At 37.3% G+C, this 26370-nt stretch overlaps 1 protein-coding gene across 1 annotated transcript; it reads left to right on the forward strand.

Annotated features, from left to right (window-relative positions):
* Window positions 1–18: 18 nt before the first annotated feature.
* Window positions 19–26370, forward strand: LOC140165363 (xylosyl- and glucuronyltransferase LARGE2s-like). The gene is made up of 15 exons (XM_072188685.1): window positions 19–119; window positions 2707–2763; window positions 6859–6948; window positions 7506–7573; window positions 7773–7824; window positions 8505–8610; window positions 9068–9201; window positions 11579–11736; window positions 12928–13009; window positions 14413–14459; window positions 19608–19758; window positions 21662–21743; window positions 23667–23784; window positions 24800–24892; window positions 26122–26370. The coding sequence occupies exons 1-15, from the start codon at window positions 51–53 to the stop codon at window positions 26303–26305; spliced, it is 1491 nt and encodes a 496-aa protein (XP_072044786.1). The 5' UTR covers window positions 19–50; the 3' UTR covers window positions 26306–26370.

A 26370-nucleotide genomic window follows, 5' to 3' on the forward strand; every position in this document is an offset into this window, starting at 1 on the left:
GTTAAGTTAACATTGTACTCGATGGGCAACCAGAGATTAATGGCTGGTGGATGTCGCATTCTAAATGGAATGTCTCCGTTGAATGTACAGACCCAAATAGCCAAGAAGAATGTAGCCAGGTAAGATTATAAGGAATACTCGGCCAACATAGCATGTTAAGTTAACATTGTACTCGATGGGCAACCAGAGATTAATGGTTAGTGGATGTCGCATTCTTGATGGAATGTCTCTGTTGAATGTACAGACCCAAATAGCCAAGAAGAATGAAGCCAGGTAAGATGATAAGGAACACTCGGCCAACATTACATGTTAAGTTAACATTGTACTTGATGGGCAACCAGAAATTGATGGTTGGTGGATGTCGCATTCTAAATGGAATGTCTCCGTTGAATGTACGGACCCAAATAGCCAAGAGGAATGAAGCCAGGTAAGATTATAAGGAACACTCGGCCAACATTACATGTTAAGTTAACATTGTACTTGATGGGCAACCAGAAATTGATGGTTGGTGGATGTCGCATTCTAAATGGAATGTCTCCGTTGAATGTACGGACCCAAATAGCCGGCCAAGAAGAATGTAGCCAGGTAAGATTATAAGAACCACTCAGCCAACATTGAACATAGCATAACAATATTCTAACCATAAACTTGAAAAATAAGGGGTCAAAGCCCGGGGGTCAAAGTTGTTAAGTGTGTTTATTACAATGTAAAACACCCTGTACTTATTGAATGGGTCTTTTTTTATATAAAGTTCTCATACTTTGTAGTATAACGGAATTGTAAATGCTGATTTAGTATATTGTTTCTTATGCCATTCTCAACACCGTATCTTGGAACAAGTACTTTTCATGAATACTTATAGGCTTACCATAATAAAAACTCCTTTAAAAAAGGAATGGGGCGCCCAAATTATGTGAGCTTGGACGTGATGATATGGTGAATTCCATGGCATGGTGTTTAGATTTGGTCCCGGGGAGTTGGTATCATAATGATTTTTTCTAGGGAAGAGTAGAAGAAGATCAAATGCAAGAGAAATGTGTTTGATTGAGGACCGTTTTGGATGAAATAAATTGAATTGGAATGAAGCTGTCGTGTCAATTTGCGATTATGTGGGGTGGGGGAGTTCAATTTTGGGGCATATTGTAGTGATGATATTGCTTTGGATATTGAATATTGTTGAATTTCGTTATGCAGGGGGGTATATGATGGATAGTATAGAAGTGGAACTAGCTCTATGTTGACCAAAAGAAAAGTTTTTATGAATGTATAACGTCTGTGATACATATACATCATAACGTCTGTGATACATATACATCATCTACTTGCTAATACACTGAAAATCTAATAGAGATGAAGGATAAAAGACAATTACAGAACATTCATTCTTCATAAAAGTAGCTATATGGGTATACAATGTTTCCAAGATAAGAACGTTAATGTTTTGTACATGAACGTAACATCTTTGATACATAGTGGTTAACACACTGAAAATCTGACTAGAGATTTACACTTTGATGATATCCAAAAGAATACTTACTAACTTAGCATTGAAGAATTAAAATAATTACAGAACTTTCATTTGTTAACATACACGTAGCAATGATTAACAATGTTGAAAATACAAACGTAACGTTTTGTTCATAAACATAACATCCTCGACACATCTAGGATCCGCATAATTTGTTGATTAATGTCATAAACAGTCACAAAAGATTTATGGTCTGATCATTTTATCATTTTAAGGGGGACCCGATATTGCATTTGTTTGAAAGAACCAGGCTTTTCAATTACTATCAAAACTGCTGGGTACCAAACTTTTTGATACATCTTGTATAGTAATTTGTTCTAATTTCCATGCAAAAGGAGGCAGTTGTTTCATCCTTAAAACAAATAGGCTACACCATAATTTCCAATTACCCCATGCAGATAGATAAGACCTTGGTAAGATAAGCATGTTAATTGTTATTTCACTATCACTATCTTGATCTTGATAAGATGCCTGACTTTGAAACTTTGGGTACAAAAACTCATACTCTGCAAGTTAGGTCAAATTTTGCACTATGATTGTTTATTTGAGGTTATTGGACTATGCCATTCAGATTAGGCTATTGTAGTCCATAGTGTTGGTAAGAGGCGGTAAATTGGTTACAAAGGTCAAAGTGGTTACAAAGGTCAAAGGTCTCGATTTATTTGGTGTTTTTACAAATCCATTAATTTTGTCTTTTAAACAAAGAATATACGCACACCATTTTATCCTGTGCATAACAGAAAACAATACTAAAATAAAATCCAAGCATATTGTGGTTTTATTTCTGAGCAAGGGCATAATTTTAGCAAAACAATTGCGGAGTAAATCTAGTAAGAGTGAAATTAGAAGCTTCTCACAAACTCATGCCTATATTGTGGGCCGCCTCCGTAGAGGGCGCCCAAAAAATCGTTAATAAGCATTTGTGCCTAACAAGTTGATGGACAAGAACGAATTTTTACTATTGTTCAATTCAGGCCCGTAGGGGGGGGGGTTGCTGATTTTGAAAAAGTGGACTTTTTTTCCTTTGTTGCTGTTGTGGATATAGCTAGTTCTTGCTCTAAGCCCTCGATATGCTTATTAGCGCATCCTTACGGTAACATTTAGCCTATTTACACACAAACAAAATGTATTCAGCCAACTTTATAACTTGATTTGAAATATTTTATATTTTGTGATAGATTTTCACCACAGATTGTAGAAAACAAATGACGACGGCTATATATCAATTTTTACCAGTAAGTACAGATTCATTGATATCGGGGTAAAATAAGATTTCTTTTTAACCTTCAAACGAGAGTTCGCAAGTTTTTGCCTCAGTTGGAAAAAAATTAAGGAACAAAAAATAATTTCATGAGTGTAATCAGTGGTAATATAAGACCAGATTTTGCAATTATAAGTAAGAAATTAAAGGCTTGGTTTTTCATTGCTCACTAGTGCACTTTGAAATGTGTCGGATCAAATTTAATGGTTTCATTTTAAGGATTTGAGACAAAAATATGTTGAATAATTCATTAAAAGTTGTGTGTTACTGTTTTGTGTTACTTTTTAATATTTGACTGACTATAATATGTGAGTTTTTGCCATTTTTTTGTGCCATTTTTACCGATCTAAACCAGGCAAAAACTAGCAAAAACAGGTTATTGCCATTGTTTGCCACTCTGCCATTTTTGCCGTTAAAAACGAACCCTGCTTCAAACAATATCCGTGATCTATATTATAAGTAGTGTAACTCTAATCTCTACCATTCTAACCCTAAACGGGAAGGGGTCTTGATTTTGGTTTTTCTATCGATTTTCATTATCTGAATCAATATATTATTGAAAAATAACACTTTGGTGTTTTGCAAAAGTTCATTCTACAAATCATATACTTTGATGAAAACTTGCTTAATTTATTGTTGTTAATGAGTTATGTACGTTTTACAAAAGTGTTGTTGTTTCAGCCCTCTTTACAACATAACTTAAGAACCACAGGACCTACAAAAGTATATCTGTGATATTTGAATTCTTCTACACGCTCGCTATGAATTGAACAATGCAATTTTTGCCAAAGCTCACTACCATTCGCAAGATGCTGTGAACTACACCAGGCACAAAAAGAAACTCGTCAGTTATAGTCATCCTTGCTGTTCAACAACCTGATAATTTTGGATTATACTGAAATATACATTTTGTTAATTGGACTTTGCTTTCTCATTTGACACCCTGTTCGTGAAAATCGAGCAAGAATTGACCAAGATATGCGCCTCCAAACCCTCAAACCCAAAAATCAAAAGTTGCAATTTCAACGATTCACTTGTGTCTGTTACATTGTGTGCTTTATTGATTGGCCCGTTGTGCTTGTGTGCAATACAATAACTACGTTCCCATTGAAAATCGTTGAAATTGCAACTTTGGCCCCCCGTATTATAAATTCTTGGATACTATCCATGGTGTCAGTGAAACGTGATTATCAACCTCGAAATAGCACTCTTTTGTCATCGTAAACAATGGTGGTATGGTTTATTGAACTCAATCAATGCATGACCAAATTTTACATAAATTGTAAATCCATGATAATGGGTCATGGAAGCTCTTTCGAGATCAAAATTCATTTCTATTTATATCAAATGTATGAGGAATAAATTGACCATGCTAAAAAGGAAACTTTATGTTTGTAATACTTAAAAATGCATTAGTTGGGAGAACTGTGTCAAGTATATTCCCAGCAAACACAAAAACGTTATCAATGTGAACAATTTTTACATACAGTTTGTCCCATAGACTTGTTTGTCTGGGGTTTGTCCACTCTGAAGTACAAAGTGACAACGCGCGAGTATACAGCGCGTTAACAGTGCGTAGTGCTGCGTCTCTGTTAGGTATGCGTACAATGTCGGCAGAATGTATGCGTCCGCAGTACTTTGTACTTCAGATTAGACTGACTGTAAATTTAAAAAAACATGAACCTGGGAACCATGAAGGCTCTTTCGAAGTAAAGGCATTAGTGTTTTTTAGTACTAAAATATTTAAATTGGCAAAACACGATTATTTTTTTTTATCAAGTATGGATGATTTGCTTTATCTGTTTTGATGAGATACTAAAAAAACACACTAATTTAGTCCTTTTATAGCTATTTAATAGGTCGTATAAATTTCACGCCAGGTGACCAAATCTGGATATCGATAAATGTGGCCATGAGATGTCAATTTGGCATTTTCTTACATAACGTTATGACGTTTCTACTTCAGATATCGTTCGTCTTTGAAATCCAAAATCTCTTTAATATTATTATTATAAATCCGAATCTCTTTATTATAACTCTTTGGAACATATCACATCAATAATCACTCTATGTAGGCGTAATAGCATAATAAAGGAATGTACGGGTTTCCACTTGAGATCGGCTATAATTAACATTTAAATTACATAAAGAAAATAAATAAGTTTATTTTAATAATTTTACACAAGATTTTTTTACGAGAGTTATATAATAAAAGATTATAGATATTGATTTCAAAGACGAACGATATCTGAAGTAGAAACGTCATAACGTTATGTAAAAAAATCGTACATGCGAATTTAGTGTGGATGGGTGGGGTAGGACAGGGTGTAGTGGGATGTGCTAGGATGGGATAGGTCTGCGGGGTAGTAAGGGTGGTAAGGGTAGTGGGTTTCCATGGTTACGGTTGTCATGGTTGTGGTCAGGTGTAGTAAGTGGGATAGGGTGCTGGGTAAGGTGATGGGGTATTGCCAGTGTAGGTCCGGGTGGCGTTTATTTTTGGTGGGATATGTAGTAGAGGTAGTTAGAGTGGTGCGATAGAGTGGTGGGGTATAAGGGTAGTATAATGGTAGTGGCGGAGGGTGGTTAGTCAGGGGTAGTGGGTGTTGTGGGGTGGTAAGTACACCCGGTGGTAGGGGTCGTGGGGCCGGGTGGTTGTGGTTGTGGTATAGGTGCTATAGGAAGGGCGGTGGGGGTAGTGGGGTCAGATTGTAGTGTTACAGGGGTATTTGGTGTAGTAGGGTATTGGGTGGGGCATAGTGTGGTGTGGTGGGGTAGGGTAGTGGGGTCAGGGTGTGGTGGGGCAATGAATGGTGTACGGTGGTAGGGTATATGGGTGGGGTAGGGGTAGGAGTGGAGTGGGGCAGGGTGCTGTGGTGGTAGGGTACTTGGGTGGTAGGATTCTGGGTGGGGTAGTGGGGTGAGGGTGCGATGTAGTATAGGGTAGGGTGGTGGTCCGCAACTGATGCGCATGTAGGCCTACTATCAGCCGACTTGGATTCTGATTCTCCCCATTTTACACCTGGGTGGAGTGAATCAATTGGGAATTAAATCCCAATGACACAACACACTGGCTGTGGTGGGGCTCGAACCCGCAACCCTTCGCTCACGCCCTAACCATTAGGCACTATCATGGTAGGCCTACATGTACAAACTGGTGCTCGCGAAAGCAGGCGAGACTAGTAGTACAAGAACCGTCTTGTTTCTACTGCAGCACATTTTTTGATCATTTTCGTCAAACTTTTCCCCCCCCCCGAAAGTTGCCCCTTTCCCACCTGCAAAATTCCTGGCTATGCCACTGTTTATAACCTATTCAGGTAATGAACAATAATTAGTAGGAATGCATACATGTAGGCCTATTATACCCAGTAAAAGTTCCCTTTATTATTAAGGGATGGGGTATGAACATTTGGACAGTAATTATTGTGGGACATTAGAGCACATCAGACATATCGAATTGCATTCTGAATACGAAGAATGTCCTTCTGATATCAAATAATTTTTTTTTTTTTAAATTCGCAATGTAATACACATTTTATGGCAAATGATTAAAAATTTATATTTTTAATATTTAACAGTACTCGAAGTAAACTTTGTAAATCTGATGATTTATACTTAAAGTGTGTGAAGGTGGGATGAAAAGCCGACGATCAATTGAAAATGTTGACCGTTCGTATTGAAGATATGGATTTTTCCCCAAAACACCAAAAACATTAGGTCTTTTTGGGAAAAAATCCATATCTTCAATATGAAAGGTCAAAATTTTCAATTGATCGTCGGCTTTTCCTCCCAGCTACATACACTTTAAGAATATAGCATTAGATTTATAAACTTTACTTCGAGGACTGTTATATATCAAAAATGTGAAATTTTAATAATTTGTCATAAAATTTGTATTATATCGTGAATTTCAAAAATGAAAATTATTTGATATCAGAAAGACATTCTTCGTATTCAGAATGCAATTCGATATGTCTGATGTGCTCTCATGTCCCACAAAAAATACTGTCGAAACTCTCAAAACGCTCATTCCAGATCCCTTAACCAAAACCATAAAAATTTTCCACTACAGGTGAAAGCCACAAGTCGTATAGTGGGTATAGACTTCACAGCCAAAGGCTCTGCTATGGCATCATTTAAGTGGAATGATGATAGCAAAAAGGTTAGTTCATCCAATTGTTTTTGCTTGTGTTAAAAAGTTTTGGAGTTCATTATTATGAACATCTTTATTTAACATTTGTACATTATAACTGGGAAGGAAGTTTCTTAGTAGAATGAAAATTGGCAAAATTGAGCGTACATAACTTATTAAGTTCCAAATGGATATGCCTGTTTAATAATTTCAAGGCTCTAAAATCATAGGTGCGAGTAAACGGTGGTCAACAGCCAGGATCCACTTTTCTTCCAAATGTGTGTCCTGGTTTAGGCTAGTTAACAGGAACCAGGGGCCATTTTAGGTTTCACGGGAGCCAAATGGCCCGTCTCTTCTGCTATAAACAGGAAGCCCCACTTGGCCAGTTCACCACAGAAGAACTGTCTTCCACCTGTTACTTTGATGACAGACAGAACAGAATTTACATGGATAAATTTCAACCTTGACCGATTCCCCAAGGAACTTGAACCAAAAGAGAGGCTTCCACAGGCACTGCAGTCATTAAAGTCCCACAATGTTACATAAACGCCGATTGTAATAATTGAATTTTCCATGATTTGATACAGATGGATGCTGCCGTAGTTAGTTCGCAAGCTTTACTGAAATATACGGACGAAAGCTATGAAATTGTCAGGTATATATAATCATTATTATATTTATGTTATCGTGTTCTTCTTCATTACCCGAATAAAATGTACGTTTAAGCATTGCATAGGATTGTTAAACTTCATGATGTAAAATTGTAAATATAATTGTCATAACACAGCGTATTAACTTCAGGTCTAATTTGGTGGCTTTTCGTTACTGAAATTTATATTCATTATGTTTTTCAGGTTGCATTATCCAACGGGGAACTACTCAGTTATGTCTGTTGGCATGTCAAAGGTATTACAACATTAAAATCATGTTACTTTTCTTGCGAATAAATTCAAATTGTCAAAAAAGAAGAAACTTGCACATTATGTGCAGGATCTATCTTGCTCGCGTTATGTTGATACTTCGTAGCGATTATACACATGATACAAGAACTGACGCTAATGTTGTCTTACCGTTCGCCGTGTGTCCAAACAGTGTTGTTATTATAGTCTGTATACATTGAACCCACTTAAATGACCAAGTTCGTGACTTGGAGTTGCATGGAGCCGGAGGAGGAGTTGAAGGAGGAAGAGGAGGAGGATGAACAGCAGCAGCAGCAGCATTCAGCAGGAGCAGGAGCAGGAGCAGGAGAAGGAGGAGAATGATTTAATATGGGAAGAAATGTAAAAAAAAATGTGGAGAACAAGTAAAAGAAAAGATGATGATAGAAAATACGACGGTAACGAAGTATAGCTGATGACGAAGAGGAGGAGGAGGAGGAGGAGGAGGAGAAAAAAAAAAAAAAAGGATGTAGATGATGAGAAGATGATGAGGAGAGGAAGGGGATGCGAAGGAAGTGTGAGGAGGGGAGCGGAGAAGAAGACGAGTCTGTGACAACAATTTGGATAGGCCTACCATTTACTGTACGAGACATGGCCGACATTTATGTGCAAATCTCATTTTCTTGTGATCATGTCCTTTATTTCCAGATGTTTCCTGCAGATAAGACATTAAAAAGTATCACCGCTATGTTGACGTGTTATGGATTTGACGGTAGCGCTTTATTTCGAGATACTACAATTAAACCTATATTTGGTAAGAATCAAATTGAAAATGTTGACCTTTTGTATTGAAGATATAAAAAAAAAATTAGGTCTTTTGGGGCAAAAATGTATATCTTCAATATGAAAGGTCAAAATTTTCAATTGATCGTTGGCTTTTCATCTCAGTTACATGCACTTTATTAAATTATTTGATATCAGAAGGACATTCCTCGTATTCAAGAATTCAATTCGGTATGTCTGATGTGCTCTAATGTCCCACAAAAATACTGTCGAAACGTTCATACCAGAGCCATTAATTCTCTCACAAATGTATGCATCGGCTTGAATTTAAAATACATACCTTCACAAAAATGAATGTGGTTTTCGTGGAATAATTTAAATAGATCAATCCTAAAAATTTACAAAAATTTAATGCATAACCCATTAATATATCTGTTATTATGAATTTGTGCAATAATACCCGTCAATGTACCATTCCACACTTTCAGAGTCGACAGTCGCCTTAGCGGTTCAAAAAGATCGCCAGAAATGTATATCTAAATGCCCGCATTACTTTAAACCAGATCAAGACCATCTTCCATTTGATGTAGACAAAGAACGTGCAGTTACAGATTTTCAAGTGGTAAGTTACGAATTTTACTAGAAATCTTGAGTGCGATGGTTCGATCTCTGCAGACTCTTGATTTTTTTGCGCGCTCTCCATTAGGCCAAAAAAAATTGTTGTGTTGCCCTCAACCGCCCTACCCTAAATCCTGAAAAATCAGGGTCGGCATTTTGTTTTTGTTTTTTTGAATGATGATTTTTACAGATTTGTTCAAAAAATCAATGTTTTTCACTTGAAATTAATATTTTATTGAAAGACTAGTCTTTAATTGATGTCTAACAGGTATCCAGAAGTCAAAATTGACAAATGTCCCCTAATTGAAGAAGCATTATTTAATATTTGAGGGGATTATAAAAAAATGAAGGTTTAAAAAAAAAAAAAAAAAAAAAGAAATCCGACCGTCCGACCCAATTTTCCCATTTTCCCACTTGAGAGCAACGCAACAATATTTTTTTTGGCCTTATGCCAGTTTGCCAGCGCTCCCTTTTCGCCAGCCCATCGGGCTGGTACCTATTTCTGGGATGGGGTCAGTTTGCTCAAGAGATTATTTTTTATTGGTATTGGAATGACTTTTGTTTAAAACTTTTTGTGGTTGAATTTTTTTTTAAATATTTTAATTCGATTTGTAAGGAAAAGTAAGTATGTTTTGCAGTTTCAACGAACGAAAACGAGTGAGTATTACCAAAGTTAAAAGTTTAAAGGCCTAAATGTAACAATAATAGTTAATATATATAGCATCATATGGTCAGCAGAAGAAAATCTGACATCACCTATGATGTCATATCAGTGTCCTTGACCGGGGTCCTTACTCCTTGACCACTGAACAGCGTGATATCATGTTGATAACAGATCTATAGAATCAAAATCTTCATCATATCCCCGGATCATATCACAGATTCTCAACAATCTGTGATCATATGGACCATATTGATGTGAAAGTAGTTATCTATCATATCCTGTGTCGTTTTATGGATAAAAATGACTCAAAATGTTATTGATGAAATGGTTGCTATCATAAACATCAGTTTTGTCTTTTCAACGGGAAAAATCCGATGCAAAATAAAGTTTTTAGGGCCTAGCTATAATATGGGCATAATTTATGCATATAGTATTGAACAATGTACCCCATTTGACATGCACTTATAGATAAATAAATTGTCTTACTTTATTAATTTAATAACTTCTTTATTATAAATAAAATGACACATAACTATTTGATTCATAAAATTACATTCAACAAAATGATTGAAGAGAAAACACACAAGGCACTAGGCAGACTGTTATAGAATGGAGTATGTAAGATGCCATGTCCATAGCTTCGCAGGAGTTTCCGACTAGCAATCAACATGATCAGCACATTCAGAAAAACACAGTTTAAGAGTGAAGATTGTAGTGAGTAACCAGTCCTTTATAAATGTGCTGGCCACTATCTATTATAATATAGTAGGCTTAAACTATACATTGCGAATTAATTAAGTTATTTCAAAATAAAATGTACATGTAAGTTAACTCAAACCGGCAGTGTATATATCGAAAGCAGTGAAATCGGACATTCCTAAGCGAAGATATTGAGTTCGTAAGTTCTGGTATTACAAAATTGGAAATTGAGATATCGTGGGTAAAAAGCTGAAAAGACAAAAAAAAACCAACGACAACAACAACAACAAAACAAACAGACCAGAACAATTTGGAGTACATGTAATGAATTAAAAGAGTTGACATGAGATTAGGAATTAATGTTTTCTGCTGTTTCAGTGTGCATGTTCTCATCGTTGATGGTTTGGTGGACTGTCATGTAGATGTAAGCGTGATCCTAAAAATGCCTTTCACATTGACCAAAACTAATTACAAGACCTCTTCTACATTGAGGCTGGCTTTCCCTTTTAAAGGGAATTTTTATCTGCATGGTTATCTTCTTGGGCTCGCGTCCTTTATTTGCGATCCTTGCATGGATTAATTTAATTTTTAGTACTGGTAGACTCCCGGGGGTAGACTTACAGAGGCATCCACGAAATGATAGAATTTATGATTCAAAATAACGAATTAGAAAATATACCCGATCAATGTTCCATTTTTTACGACTGTCGTAATTATTATAAATGTGGTACATATTTCACAGTGCACTTAGAAGATAAAATATTTAACCCATAAGCAAAAATTGTCCGATAAGCTCAATCGGTAAAAACTAATTTGCCCATGCAAGCAACTGTTTAATTTTTCACTTCATGAAAAACAAGTAAAACGGTGTTTTGTATCATTAAAACTTGCACACTTGAGTTCTTCGCTGAAGCAGTTGTTGCCCATCACTGTTTTAGATTTTTTGGTAATCTAATCACTTTTGATTTTGTTTGTTCCTTTAAATTTTCTATTTTTTCTTTCATTTTTTTTTATATAGAAACATTCCAATCTCACCATGGTTACACATTTATCAATCGATAGGATCGATATATTGCAAAAGAGTATTGCAGTTTGGACAGGTCTCATTTCTGTGTCTGTATTTGTACCAGTAATGGATGCTAAGAAAAAGAACCAAACAGAACCAGTATTAACAAGGTAAAATCAAATTAATTAATTAATTAATTTCCCACTTCATGGAAACCAAGTTAACATTTGAAAGTAAAAAGTCATTCTGCATGATAAATGATATACTAATCAGAATGTGCCCCCAAACATGGTCGGTATCCCCATGTAATGACTCACGTTAACGCCACTGCAAAGAGTGAACCATTTAAAAGTCAACCAATTAGCCTAATTGGCCTATTAGTTTACGGTTAACGGTTAAACGATGTCCCGGTTGCGTATAGCGTCCTATAGGGGCACGGATAGGGCTTTCCCCGACATCGGAAGTGACGGTTTTTGAAAACTCATTTTGTTGACCGGCACTTAAATGCCTCATTTAGGCTCGGTACCCCCAAATAGCTCCAAATCACACGAATCAGATGTATATAAGGGACATGTGAGGGGTATTTATATACCAACATTGAAAATATACCCAATGTTTTATTTGAGCTACAAATTTAAGGCTGAGCTTTTATGCGATGAAGCTGTTTCAAAGTATCATTATTAAAAGTGTTCAAAGTATAAAAAGGTGTGGGACCTGAATTTATTTATGAAATGCACACAATAACCTTGCATTATAAATTATTTTGCCGTGGTCCCAAGGCAACTTGATTTTGTAGGCCGAGTCATGAACTAGTAGTTCAATCGTGTCCGGACGTCTTTCATTTAATGTATAAATTTTATTTGCTCTATTTAAGGCGTAGGTTACTATAATATTCAAGAACCCTTACCTTACATCTGAACTATAAGTACTATTACAACGCGCTCTTACGATTTAAGAGTTACGACCTCGTTGGAGAAGTCGACTTCAATTGCGACATCGAATTCAGATTGCGACACACACACAAACAGATTAGCATAAATTATTTGTTGACTAGGTGTTTACACGGTATTCGACTTCAAAACAAATTGTGTATTCGACTTTTATGTCATTACTTGCTCATGCTTCAAATAACCATTATGAACTCGACTTCTGAATTGCGTGTTCGTTTACACTGCTTAAGTCGAGTTTGAAGTCGACTTTGAATTTCGACAACTCGTCATCAGAACTCGACTTCTGTAGTCGAGTTCAAAACGCAGCGAACTTTTGACCTCAACTTACGGTATCCAACTTTAATGATTAACTTGTCATTTAATTTGTAGATAAGTTTCTAATCGTAATTTTTTTACTTTTTATTTCCAAAGATCACGACGATTTTTGAAAGATAAATTAAAAGAAGTCAAGTTCAAATGCAAATGCGATTTACTGATTATCTATGCACGAAATGTAAGTATTCATTTTTGTTTTTGTTATATGTATATAGATTAGTGTAACGTAAAGCAATAATGTGTGGTCTGTTGGTATGATTTTAAAGCTTTGAAATAAGATTTCAAATATGTCGATCTCAAAAAGTCATTTGTTGACTTTGTACTCATTATGTTATAGAGCGGTTCCACAAATATCAATGAAGTCGATGTTTTCGATGTTTTAATTTCAATGTCAATGTTCAATGTTTTTTTTTAACATCGCAACAGCTTAGGGGCTGTGCAACAATTATGAGCCCCGGGGCAGGGTAAAATTTCCGAACGGCCCGCCAAAAATCGCTTGCCCCCTCACGGCCTGACTAAAATCGTTTACCCCCCTCTCGGCCCGCCAAAACATCTTTGCCCCCCCCTTTACACATGCCAAATTTTTTTTGGATCCCAATTTGCAAGCCTTAATGGTCTAGCTATATGTTGCGAGCGCAGCGAGCAGGAAAATGTCCATATTAAAGCGTTTCCGTATTGTTTTCCTAAGCCTTTTTAGAGCGTTCAAAAAAAAATTGCTTGTCCCCCAATTTTACCCTCCCCAGGGGTCATAATTATATTGCACAGCCCCTTAACATATCATTGAAAATGTATATGTCAGTCAGTTTGATTAGAAATTTTAATATTGGCAATTTGTTCGGGTTGTCTTCTTTTGATAAATTCTAAAATTTCCAAGAAAGAGAATTATGAAATAATCGAGGTCACAGAAAAGAATGTCTTTGTCCTAATTATTTTACTATCAAAGTGTTTGGTAAATAAAAAGATATCAGCATTTAATATTAAAACAAGGATAACCGATGATTTAGCGAGATCGCATATATAGATCACCATAAATCATTAAAATCAAATTGTCTTGCTTCAGTGGGTGCATGGCCTATTCATTTATGGATGACTATCAAAATGTGATGTTGCCAGATGTTGCCAGTGTTTCAAAAGATTGTTGTCTGGATAGAACTCATCAACAGAAGTTGATTGAATGGTCAAGCGGTTAAATGGTCAAAATCGGGAACAAATTTTGTACCCCGCTGCTGGATGGGGGATTATTTGTCTTTGATAGGAGAGGTCCCGGGTTCAAAATCTGCACAGGAACAAAAACTTGCCACCGATAATATCAAAATGATGCAATCTGGATTTTTTCGTCTTTGCCCCCAAGCTTTATTTTTGCCTCCACCCTGACCAAGAAAGCTGGCTACGCCCTGGCACCTCCTCCCCACCCCGTCCCCACCCGTCCCCACCCCTCCCTTCATCAGCAAGTCACCTGCTGGCCTGGTTGAAGTTTCGTCATCAGTGTTATCTTCCCAATTTCAGCTGGTAATGAATAGATGTTAAAAAAACCCTCAGTTGTCATCATAATTAATTATCTGTCTAATTGTCTGTTTGCAGCCCGAGGACGAGTACCCGACGAATTACATGAGGAATCTTGCTATTAAGTACGTATTTATAAAATGTTAGTTTAAAAAATATTATCATACAACATATATAATATTAATTTATCTGGAATGATATCGTTTGGACATCGTTCAGACGATATTTGCAAGTCTGAATTTGCTTGCTTTCTATGTGGGCGTGCAATAGGAGTATGAATACCCGGCCTGATGTCATTAATAATTTTTATCAGGGTTTCCCGCAAGCAAATTCGTGAATTTGAGAGGTGAGGGTTAATACTTTTGACAAGGCAAGTGAAAGTAAATATTCAGAACCCAATAAGGGATGAAATCAAAACTCGACAGGCGGTTAACCGGCGGTTCCGACCGGTTCTGTCCGGTTCCCTTTGTTTAGAACAACTTAAACTGGACGGAACCGCATGGAACCCGTCGGTCAACCGCTGGTCGAGTTTTGATTTCATCCCTTAGTATTACTGATGCCACTTGTGGGATTGCTGCAGAGAGCGAACTGGGCGTAAAATGCGCCGTGTGTTTTTGTTTTCTTCTCGTATAAATGTGATTTGTTACTGGTTATCCTTCCGCCATGTCAGCGTTTCCCTTGCAGTTCAGTTCAGTTCAGTTCAGTTTTATTTTCATCTCAACACACATACATATAAATAACATGGTATAAAAAAAACCCATTTTGTAATAAATTAGTAACAATGCAATGCCAAATAATTTTTAATTGAGATACCAATATTAATATTACAAAATAATATTTTAACAATGTGGTATGAGAGATGTGGATGCCACAGAAACGCAAAGCGTGTAAAGTTGTGGCACCCATTTGAAAGTTACAGACAAGTCTATAGCTTAAATACAATATTCGATATTTATAAGGTTACAAATTCTATGAATACCATAGACAGACAACATAAAGTCCGAAAAATCAATGAAGCATAAAATGCGAACTAAAGCAGCGCATGTAAATCCATCATGCAGGAGAAAGCACTTTAAACATCATCATGTAAATATCCATTGATGAGGTTTTGTTTGAATGTTTTTTTTTTTTTGTCGGAGACGGGATGAGTTTAAGGGATTGGTCAAGATCATTCCAGAGGAGAGCACCATGTGTTTTGATGGTGTTGCTAGCAAAAACCGTATTAAATAATTGGATGTGAAAGTCTTTAGAATGTCTGGTATCGTGTGTATGGATGTCGTCATTAGTAGTGAAGAAGTTGTCGTAGAGGTCATTTGGTAGCATTTTGTAATGAAACTTATGCATAAAAAATGCTGTTTGAAATTTGAAAATGTCATGGATCTTAAGGGCATTTAAAGGGGGGTAACCCTATTGGTTTTGGATATGGATTGTCTTTAAAATTACATAATAATATCAAATATCTCCCCCATTATGCTGCTTTGTGAAAAAACGAGAGCATTTTCAGCGTAAATGTGAATAAATAGCCAAATTTGCAATCCAATACCTTGTATACGTGAATTGCATTCTGGGTAGGCATGCAACAACAACAATTCCCGTTCGTATGACGAATGCTGACATGCTGCAATGCCCGGCCCGTATTGAACGGAAAATATTTGTTTGTTTTTTGTTTTTTCGTACCGTTTCAGAAAAAAAAGGAAACAAGATATATTTCCCCTTGCAATATGTACATTTCAAATTAATATAAAAAAGTTTGGGTTAAAATGGAGAGGAAAAAAACCTTCCGATACCGGGTTTCGAACCGGGTACCTCTTGGGTAAAAGAACGGCGCGCTAGCCAATTGAGCTATTTCACCAACTGATATAATCAAGGAATTGTTTTAATTATATACGGCGGACCGTCTCCTCAGCACTTAGCGTAGTTCGCTTTTTTCTCTTCCCATGATCCGAAGTAATTTTATTGTTTACAAACTGGTATACCTGTAAAAACCGCTGTGATTCATGATTTCTCCGGAAATACATCGACTTGGAGCGTCAAATTTCAGGATAGTAATGAGAAAAATAGTATCTATTATGTGATACCAAAACCTCATCAACAATGAAAAAAATCGGGGGATGATGCTGTCGATCGGGTCACGGACCTTTAATTGGTGGAAAAGTGGGTCAGTGTGGGCGAGCCACAAAGAATTTGTGCACGTCCTAACAACTCGTTTTTGTAGGAGAAAAAGAGAATCCAGATTGGCGTTGTTTGTATCTGCCCAGACAATTGCACAGTAAGTTAAATAGGGAAGCACAAGTGTATTATATAAGGTTTGCAAAGAGGCCTCCGGTAGAAAAGGGCGGACTTTACGTATAATACCATTATATTTTGACACAATTTTAGTGATGTGTGTAGTGTGTGATTTCCAGCTGAGGTTATCATCAATAAGTAGGCCTAGAAATTTGGTAGTATGAACCAGATTTAATTCTGTATTATCTATTAGTACTTTTATATTGATTTCAGATTTATTATTGTATTTATTTTTAAAAAGCATATAATTAGTTTTTTTTTTTTTTATTGAAAGTTTATTTAATTTAAACCAATTTGATATTAAAATAAGCTCAGCATTAATGATTGACTCGAGGTGATGGTGATCTTCATGCGAGAAAAGTATGTTGGTATCATCTGCGAAAAGGATAAAATGTGGGATTTTGGAACACAGGGGAAGGTCATTAATATATAATAAGAAGAGGAGGGACCAAGAATTGACCCTGTGTGGAACTCCGCAGGTGATATTCGTGAGAGGAGAAACTGCTTCATTAAATACCACACATTGTTTCCTATCACTGAGATAATTTCGAATCCATGTATTGGCCAGACCTCTGATACCATAATGATCGAGTTTGTTCAAGAGGATGTTGTGGTTTAAGGTATCGAATGCCTTACTGAGGTCAAGAAAAATGCCTGCAACATGATGCTTTTTATCAAGGTTTTCTGCAATTTTGCAATAAAGCTCATTAATGGCCATATATGTGGATCTTTGTGGCCGGAAACCAAACTGATGAGGACTTAGAATATCATGAAGTGAAATAAAATTTAAAATACGATTATAAATAACTTTTTCAAGAAGTTTTGATATTGATGGTAGAATTGATATAGGCCTATAATTAGAGAAATTGTGACAATCGTCTGCTTTAAAAATGGGTGTGACTTTAGCAATTTTTAGTTTTGAGGGTACAATACCGGATGATAAAGATGAATTGAAGATGTGGGTGAGAGGAATACTTATTTCAAAGATGATTGATTTTAGAAGATTGGAGCTTATTCCGTCTGAACCAGAGCTATAGGTGTTGTTGATTTTGGAAGAGAGCTTGATAATTTCCTCAATTGATGTTGGAGAAAGGAAGAGGCTTTTGTTGTTTGAAAAGTCATTGAAGGTTGACGGGGAATTATTATCGGGTTCCGGAATTTTTCTGCCAATAATGGTCCAATATTTGTGAAAAAATCATTAAATTTCAATGCAATGTCTTTATTATTAGTGACTTTATGACCGTTAACGGTATCAGTAAAGAAATCAGGAAATTTCGTTTTTTTATTCCTACGTTAGAGTTTATTTAGAGTTTGCCACATTTTTTTCATGTTATGACTGTGAAATTCAATTTCGGATGTGATGTGCAGTTTCTTTGAGGTACGAAGCAGTGAGTTTAAGTAGTTTCTATATTTATTATATTTCAGTTTATTCTCCACAGTGGGCTTAGAGATATATTTTTTATAGAGTCTGTCTTTAGTTTTAATCGATTTTATTAGGCCACTTGTAATCCATGGTTTCCGAGGTGATTTTTCTTTGGATAATTTAGTTATTTTGAATGGACAATGAATATCAAACAAGGTGGTTAATTTGTTATTGAAATCATTATAAGCACATTCTGTGTCATTGTTGTTTGTAATGAATGACCAATCCACAAGTGTAAGAGCACTTTTAAAACCTCTGATGTTATCTGGTTTCATTTGACGTGACTTTTTAAATGATGTTTTCTTGGATGTGTTATGACGTGAATTCCTATTAACGAGGGAAAATATTGGAAAGTGGTCAGAGAGGTCGGTAACAAAAATACCAGACTTAGTTACTTGTGATATGTTATTGGTGAAAATGTTATCAATGAGGGAAACACTGGTGACTCCATTTTTATTTGTTTTAATACGTGTAGGCCTATCTATACATGGGATGAATTGGTACGAGTAAAAAAGATGGACAAAAGTATTTACTTCAGGCCTAGAATCATATTTTAGGAGATCAATGTTGAAATCACCAGTGATGTAACAGGGTTTTTTCTCTTTAGTGACGATGTTCAGTGTATTGTCTAATTGCATAATAAAGTCATTCATAACAACTGTATCAGGTTTGTAAACTACTCCAACGATGGCGTTATGGGAGTTGTTTGTAATTTCAATAAATAATGAATCACAATCAGGGCAATCAATTTTTAAATCATGTCTAATACGATAATGGAATTTAGGATGAATGAAAAGAGACGCCCCTCCGCCAGTTCGTCCTCCTGGTCTGATGCAATTTTCGTTTGAATAATCATTGAGATCGATGAGATCCGCGTCCTCAGATGACCTAAACCATGTTTCGGTGAATGCGTATATATCAATCTGATGATCAATAGCTGAAAGATAGTTTGGTACATCATTGGCACGTTTATTAAGGCTTAATGCATTGAGGTGGAAAAGAGAAATTTCTGTGTTTTTGAAGTCAGTTGAGTTGAAAAGCTCAATGTCGAAGTAATTGCAATCAGTAATCATGGTGTTGTCAATATTACATGATTGATCGGATGTTGATGAATTTGGGTTTAAAGTGCTATCAAAAGTAGATGGATTGAATTTGACATGTGACATAAAATCGGACAAATCAGACGTAGACATAACGAATAATAAATATACAATGCAAAAAAAAAATATATATATATATATAATATATATATACAATCCAAAGTGAATAGGAATTGGATTATCTAGAAACAAAAGTAAATTAAAAACAGTTGGAACAGATGAGTCAAGCTCACTTATACCAAAATGTGAGGGAATAGGGGTGGGCTGGGATAATAATAAATAATGATAATAAAATGGTAATGGCTGCATGTTTTAATGTCCCACAATTATCACTCTTTACTCGTTAAACTTTTCCCACCTTACACACCCATCGGATTTCTTTGTTCTTCCTTTTCATTTTGTCCCCTATACGAGTGGAAAAATTGAAACAATTATTTTTTCTATCTTATTGTCATCATTTATAGACAAGTCAAGACTGAACACATGGTGTTGCTGGATGCTGATTTTGTACCGTGTCCAGACTTCGAAAGTAGATGGTTCCAATCGATGAGAAGGGTTAAACACAAAAATCCTAAAATTGCCTACGTGGTCCCAGTATTTGAAGGTGCCAAAGAGGTGGGTATAATGATGTAGGCCTAAAATTGGGTGCGTGGGTGGAAAATAAAATGACCTTAAATAGTACTTTATGGGACCATGGTCTAAAAGAGTACATGCATATCCTCTATGGGTAAGTGATATTTAAAGGTATTCGAGGTTGCAGTCTGGGCTGAATATTTAAAACTTACGTAAACAAACATATTATCCGATTAAACAAATATATTATCCAATTAAACATGTTGGGAAAGTGATATTTAAAAGTATTCGAGGTTGCAATCAGGGCTGAATATTTAAAACTTACGTAAACAAATTAAGATATTATCCAATTAAACATGTTAAATAGGCTATGAGAAAGTGATATTTAAAAGTATTCGAGGTTGCAATCAATACGTTTTCAAAACGTTATTGTAAAATATTTTGGGCAAACATTGATTTTTGCAAAATATTTTGTTAACCGTTTAAGTAACATTATGCAAGAATCGCCTTTTTCAAAAATATTTTATGAATGAAAACATAGAGCATTTTTAATACCAAATACATTTTGTACCTCATACTTTTTAATCTAGTAGATTTTTCAAACTGTTTACTTTATTTTGATACGCTCTGTATTGTAAGAAAATAAATTTTAATTCAGTGAAAATGTGCAGCTATCATGACTAGAGAGGAATTGGAATACTATCATGAAATACAGTGTTTTGCAATTTGGGCCCAAAACACGGCGGTTTTTTGTGCTAAAAGAAGCTGCACAGCACAGGGCAAAAACAAAATACAAGAATACTGTCAATTTATCAATAGGGCCTATTATTATTTTTTAAGTTGGGTGTACTAGTTCCCGACCGGTACAAATCCCCCTACACTGAAGTACTTGGTTGATTGAAATCATTGTTGGCCGACGTGTTTTATTAATTTGTTTATAAATAACATTCAACAAAGTGGAATTTAGGACATCGATCAGAGCCCAACGTTGGGAAATACGTGATATATATATATATGCCCAGGTGACATAAAGGCAACATTTTTATAATCAATACTTCCATATTTATTGTGGAATGAAAATATAATGGAAGCCCCCCAAAAAAATCGAAATATTTTTGATTGTAAATAATGATCAATATAATTATGATATAGTCCTAACAGGTCGACGCTATCTTCGCTTTCCCTGTCCTTGTTAAAATATGCCTAAATAAATCGTTTATCATTTATTTATACAATCACCAATATTTCGATTTTTATTTTCGCCACTGATACATTTTTCTCAGTGATTACTGTCCACGAGGGGCACTCAACTTAAATTTTGGTAGGAGTGTAAAACGAGCGTCGAACTTAAGGAGCTGGGAACTGAGTGGGCCGGCCAACGTAAGAATGCCAAAGTTGAGCTAAAGCGCTACTGTAGGCTACTGTTGTCGGACTGTTTAAGTTTTACTCGTGGGTCACTGCAGCCGCGAGCCTGAAAAGGGGACCCTTGACCGCCGCATATCATACCGGCATCGGACTCGGAGTGCCCCCCCCCGGCTAAGTGCCTGCACTTTTCTGAGAGTGTGATTTTGTATCCCGGGTTTGTATCTTTGACGTAATATTTTGAAGAAAAAAAAGTTTCTATTTTCGTAATGGAATTCCATTGATTTTTTTTTGTGGTAAAATTATTATCGGTATGCCCACATTGATTTGTTGATTCTTATTTTTCTTTATAGAAAATCAATTACAGGTGGGCGACCCGATTGGCAGCATAGCTCCTCTAAAGTGAAAGCCAGCCCATATTTTAAGCTTGAGTGCATGTTTTGGGGTTTTTGTTTAGGCGGGATGAACACAAATATGATAGCCATCATTAATGACTATTCCGGGCCAATGTGATACAATTGTGATAAAAAATTCCTTTCCCTTTTTGTCCTTTATTCATATACTTTTTCATCCACAATTTCAGATAACTGCTGCAGATTTGCCAAGAACTAAATCGGAATTGAAGAAGATAGTATCGGCTGAAAACCCAGTAATCTACCCATTCGGTATCCTTTTTATAGATTGATTGAGCTTGAGTGTATGAGGCAGTGGCGTACCGATTGAGGGAGCAAGGGGGACGTACCCTGGGTGCCACCTTAGGGGCACCGAATTGACCAATTCAGCACAAAATCAATCGGAAAAATCAATTTAAAGAGAAGCCCCACAGAGCAGTTCTTCTGGGGTGAACCAAACCGGACCGGTTATCAAATTAATCAATGACAACGTTATTTCTGAATTTGATAGGTGCTAATTGATGCAATAACATTAAAACATCAATTAGCACCTTTCAAATTCAGAGATAACCTAGTCACTGATTAATTTGATAACCAGGCAGGTTTGGTTCACCCCAGAAGAACTACTCTGGCGGGGCTTCCTCTTTAAGACTGAAATTCAACTTCATCATAACCACAATTAATTAGTGGTAGGCCCTATTTGTCAATACAAATTTTTGCGCGGGTAGAGATTCTTGCAAGAATTGAGGGAGGGGCACCATTATGTATCCTTGGGGCGCCCATTGTGTATCCTTTACCATGGGCGCCATAACCCCGAGCTACGTCACTGGTGTGAGTGGGTGGGGTGGGTGTGAGTGGTGAATGGGTGGGGTGGGTGAGTGGGTGTGGTGAGGAGGTGAGGGGTGAGTGGGTGGGGGAGGGGGATTGGGTGTGAGGAGGTGAGTGGTGAGGGGTGAGTGGGTGGGATGTGTGAGGTGGTGAGGGGTGAATGGGTGGGGTGGGTGAGTGGGTGTGAGGTGGTGAGTGGGTGGGGTAGGTGTAATGAGGTAAGTGGTGAGGGGTGATTGGGTGGGGGGTGAGTGAGTGGGTGTGAAGATATGAGTGGGGGTGGGTGGGTGAGTGTGAGGGAGATGAGTGGTGAGTGTAGGATGGGTGAGTGGGTGTGAGGGGTGAGTGGTGGGGGGGGTGAGTGGGTGTGAGGAGGTGAGTGGTGAATGGGTGGGTGGGTGGGTGACTGGGTGTGAGTGATGAGGGCTGAGTGGGTAGGATGAGTGCGTGGGTGTGAGGGGTGAGTGGTGGGGTGGGTCAGTGGGTGTGAGGAGGAGAGGGGTGAATGGGTGGGGTGGTGAGAGGGTGTGAAGAGGTGGTGTTGATGGGTAAGTGGGTGGAGTGGATGTGAGGAGGTGAGTGGTGAGGGGTGAATGGGTGGGTGGGTGAGTGGGTGTGAAGGGGTGAGGGTGAGTGGGTGTGAATGGGTGGGTGTGAGGGGTAAGGGGTGAGTGGTGAGGTGGGTGAGTGGATATGAGGAGGCAAGGGGTGAATGGGTGGGGTGGGTGAGTGGGTGTGAGGAGGTGAGTGGTGATGGATGAGTGGGTGGGGTGGGTGTGTTGAGGTGAGTGGAGAGGGGTGAATGGGTGTGGTGGGTGAGTGGATGTGAGGGGTGGGGGGAGTGGTGTGGTGGGTGAGTGGGTGTGAGGAGGCGAGGGTGAATGGGTGAGTGGGTGTGAGGATGTGAGTGGTGAATGGGTGGGTGGGTGAGTGGGTGTGGGGAGATGAGGGGTGAATGGGTGGGGTGTGTGTGTGTGGGTGTGAGGAGGTGAGTGGTGAGTGAGTGGTGGGTGTGAGGAGGTGAGGGGTGAGTGATGGGATGGGTGAGTGGTGGCGAGGGGTGAATGGGTGGGGTGGGTGAGCGGGTGTGAGGAGGTGAGTGGTGAGGGTGAGTGAGTGAGTGGGGTGGGTGTGAGGAGGTGAGGGGTGAATGGGTGGGGTGGGTGTGAGGTGGTGAGGGTGGGTGAGTGGGTGTGAGGAGGTGAGTCAATGTATAGTTGGGTGAGTGTGAGGGTTAGTGGGTATGAGGGGGTGAGTGTGTGAGTAAGCCAAGCTGCGCGCATGCATGGGTGGATATTGTGCATTATGCGTATCAATCGTGTCAAAATAATTGAGTCGTGTTTTGATTCCTTAACCCACAACTCACAGCACATTACAGCTCACCGCTCTCTCACGAGTTAACCAATTACACTAAATGGTATACTTCATTTAAACCATACAAACTCAAAGGATATGAAGATGTCTACGAACCATACCTCGTTTTAAAGTAAGCAAGTCAACGCAACACTATAAAAACATCAGCAGCACGCACTTATTCGATATTCATGGTCTAGAGGTTACTTGTTCAAATCCTGTTTCAATCCAATTTAAGTACAATGATAACAACAACAAAAACACTTCTAATAAGAAATATATCATTTTAAAAATCAACGATACTAACAATAATCAGTATCACTAGGATCCACAACATGCTCATATCAGGGGCACAGTTCTTAAACCCCAATACATTTGTACATTCATTGAATGACCTTTGAAGATTTAGGTACAAAAACTCATAGTCTGCAACTTGAGGTCAAATTTTGTACTATGATTATGTAACTGAGGTTATTGGACTATGCCATTGGGATGAGGCTATTGTGGTCCATAGTGTATGACACTTGCTGATCCATCGACCATAGAAACAGTCATTTGGTTATTCCCGTTGAAATTCATACACCCCTGTGGAAGACATGACCTTAATCGCCCACACAGGGGTGAAGATTTCTAAATAATGGAGTCAACCATTCGGGTAATCCCATTTGATATTCACACTCCCTATGTGGAAGATTAAGGTTATGCCTTCCATAGAGAGTGTGTGGATTTCAACTGGAACAGCTCAATAGTGAATGCACTGTAAAAAGAGCAGAACAACACTTAATAAACACTTTTAAGTGTTTAGAACACTTATAAACACTTGTTTGTACAGTGAAGCCATTGGGTGTAAATTCATAAACACTAAAAAGCACTCTTTTAACACTAGTTTGTGTTAAATACATAAACATCTTCATATTTTATGTGTTTTAGTGTTATTTTAGTGTTTATAAATTAACACCCCTATACCTTCACTGTACAAACAAGTGTTTATTAAGTGTTAAAGTATTTATTAAGTGTTGCTCTGCTGTTTTTGCAATGTAAAAGTTTGGTTTTCTTTTAATATTGTTTACCAACAATATTTAATACAGTAACATATCATTTCGTTGAATAAAACATACTTTTTTATATTTTACTTTTTCTATAAATAGCACAAAAGTTACCGATATGCCTCTGTTTGATATTCGTTTTTCTGGCTATGGTTTCAACAAAATTCAGCACACAATGGAGCTGATGTATAACGAGTAAGTACAAACGTTAATGTAAAGAAGAGGTTTTGTAAAATGTAGGGCTGGTGTCGACAATATTGTCGACAAAGCAATTTTCCCGATTGTCGACAAGCATGGATCAATTGTTGTCAAAATTAATCATTCAAAAAATTAGCGAAATGCTTAAGATATGCTTAACATCGCCATTATTTGCCATGAAATAACTGCATCAGTCTTCTATTTCATTCCTATTAGAGTGGTACAGATTATCTTTCCAATATTCTGATGGTGCATAATTGTGTATGGGGTATATGGTAATATTTTGATGCAAAAACAAAAACAAAAACAACGCATAACGTCGTTGCTGAACGTAATATTTTGACTTTATTGCTGTATTGTTTTGTCGACAACTTGTCGACATCGGATCTTGAGATTTGACGACTGTCGACAATGTATAATTCTACTCGACAACAGCCCTAGTACAATGGTACGTTTTACCCCCAAGTAGGGTAATTATTTTTACTACCCAACCGCTACAGGCATATAGGCACCGGGTGAATAACACACATAGGTTGGGTTGGGTAATGTTTATTACCCAATGTTGGGAAAAGTTTAATATATTGGGTAAATTTCTGACAATGAAGGTGAATTTAACAATGTTGGATGAAATTTACCCAATGTTGGGTAATCAACAGATGTTTTACCCAATGTACTAACAGTGTAACTGATTGTTTGACAGTGTATAACACGAATCCGACCAGCCAAGTGATGGTCAGAATTCATTCCACCCATTACTGGGAGAGCATCCGCACCAAACTGGTGTTGAAACTGCCCAATTGGACGGAAAAGCGCTGCTTCAAAATCAATCTTATAAATTGTATTGCATTGTAAACTTTCAGCATCCTTTTGTCACACGGGTGATGGAACACAGTTTAAAATTCCCGCAAAACCCGCATCATTTCACATTTCAGGTGGGATGGCCCAACTTCAATGGCTGCCATTGAGGTGTAGGTATATGTGTGGAATCGGAATTGTCTAATTTAGGATACAAGGACAAATATGACCAAAACAATAACTGTACAGTAAAATGTTAATTTTCCCTATTTTCGGAATTGAGAGAGCGGATCATTAATGGATATGATTTCTGCCTTCATTGGGAACCCGGGACCGAATGCGGAACCTCCAGTCCAACTATACTGCTTCAAGAGAAAAATAATTTGCCCTGAATCCTAATTAATACCGTTTGCTAATTTTTTTTATTACAGTTATACACTAGAAGTACTACCAAATGTATGGGCCACACATGTCTACCATCGTATATCACAGTTCAAGAAGCAGTTTCTCAACGGGCCACTCACTAGACTCGAAAATCGCATTAAGCGTTATGAATACGTATCTGAGATAATGAGGAAGTACCGTATTGGACCTTGCTCTAATGCAAAATCATGAGGAATGTATATTTGATTTAGAAATGGAATATATTTAAACTTAACCTATGGACACTAAGGCAAAAA

Source organism: Amphiura filiformis, chromosome 12 (genome assembly GCF_039555335.1).
Source record: "Amphiura filiformis chromosome 12, Afil_fr2py, whole genome shotgun sequence".
Lineage (NCBI taxonomy): Eukaryota > Metazoa > Echinodermata > Ophiuroidea > Amphilepidida > Amphiuridae > Amphiura > Amphiura filiformis.

Excerpts from the sequence above, each read along its gene's own strand:
- LOC140165363 (XM_072188685.1), top strand. The coding sequence starts at position 51 with ATGTCGCATTCTAAATGGAATGTCTCCGTTGAATGTACAGACCCAAAT. Across the intron at positions 6,949-7,505 it reads GGAATGATGATAGCAAAAAG|ATGGATGCTGCCGTAGTTAG; the intron begins GTTAGTTCATCC and ends GATTTGATACAG. Across the intron at positions 14,460-19,607 it reads ATGAGGAATCTTGCTATTAA|ACAAGTCAAGACTGAACACA; the intron begins GTACGTATTTAT and ends CATCATTTATAG.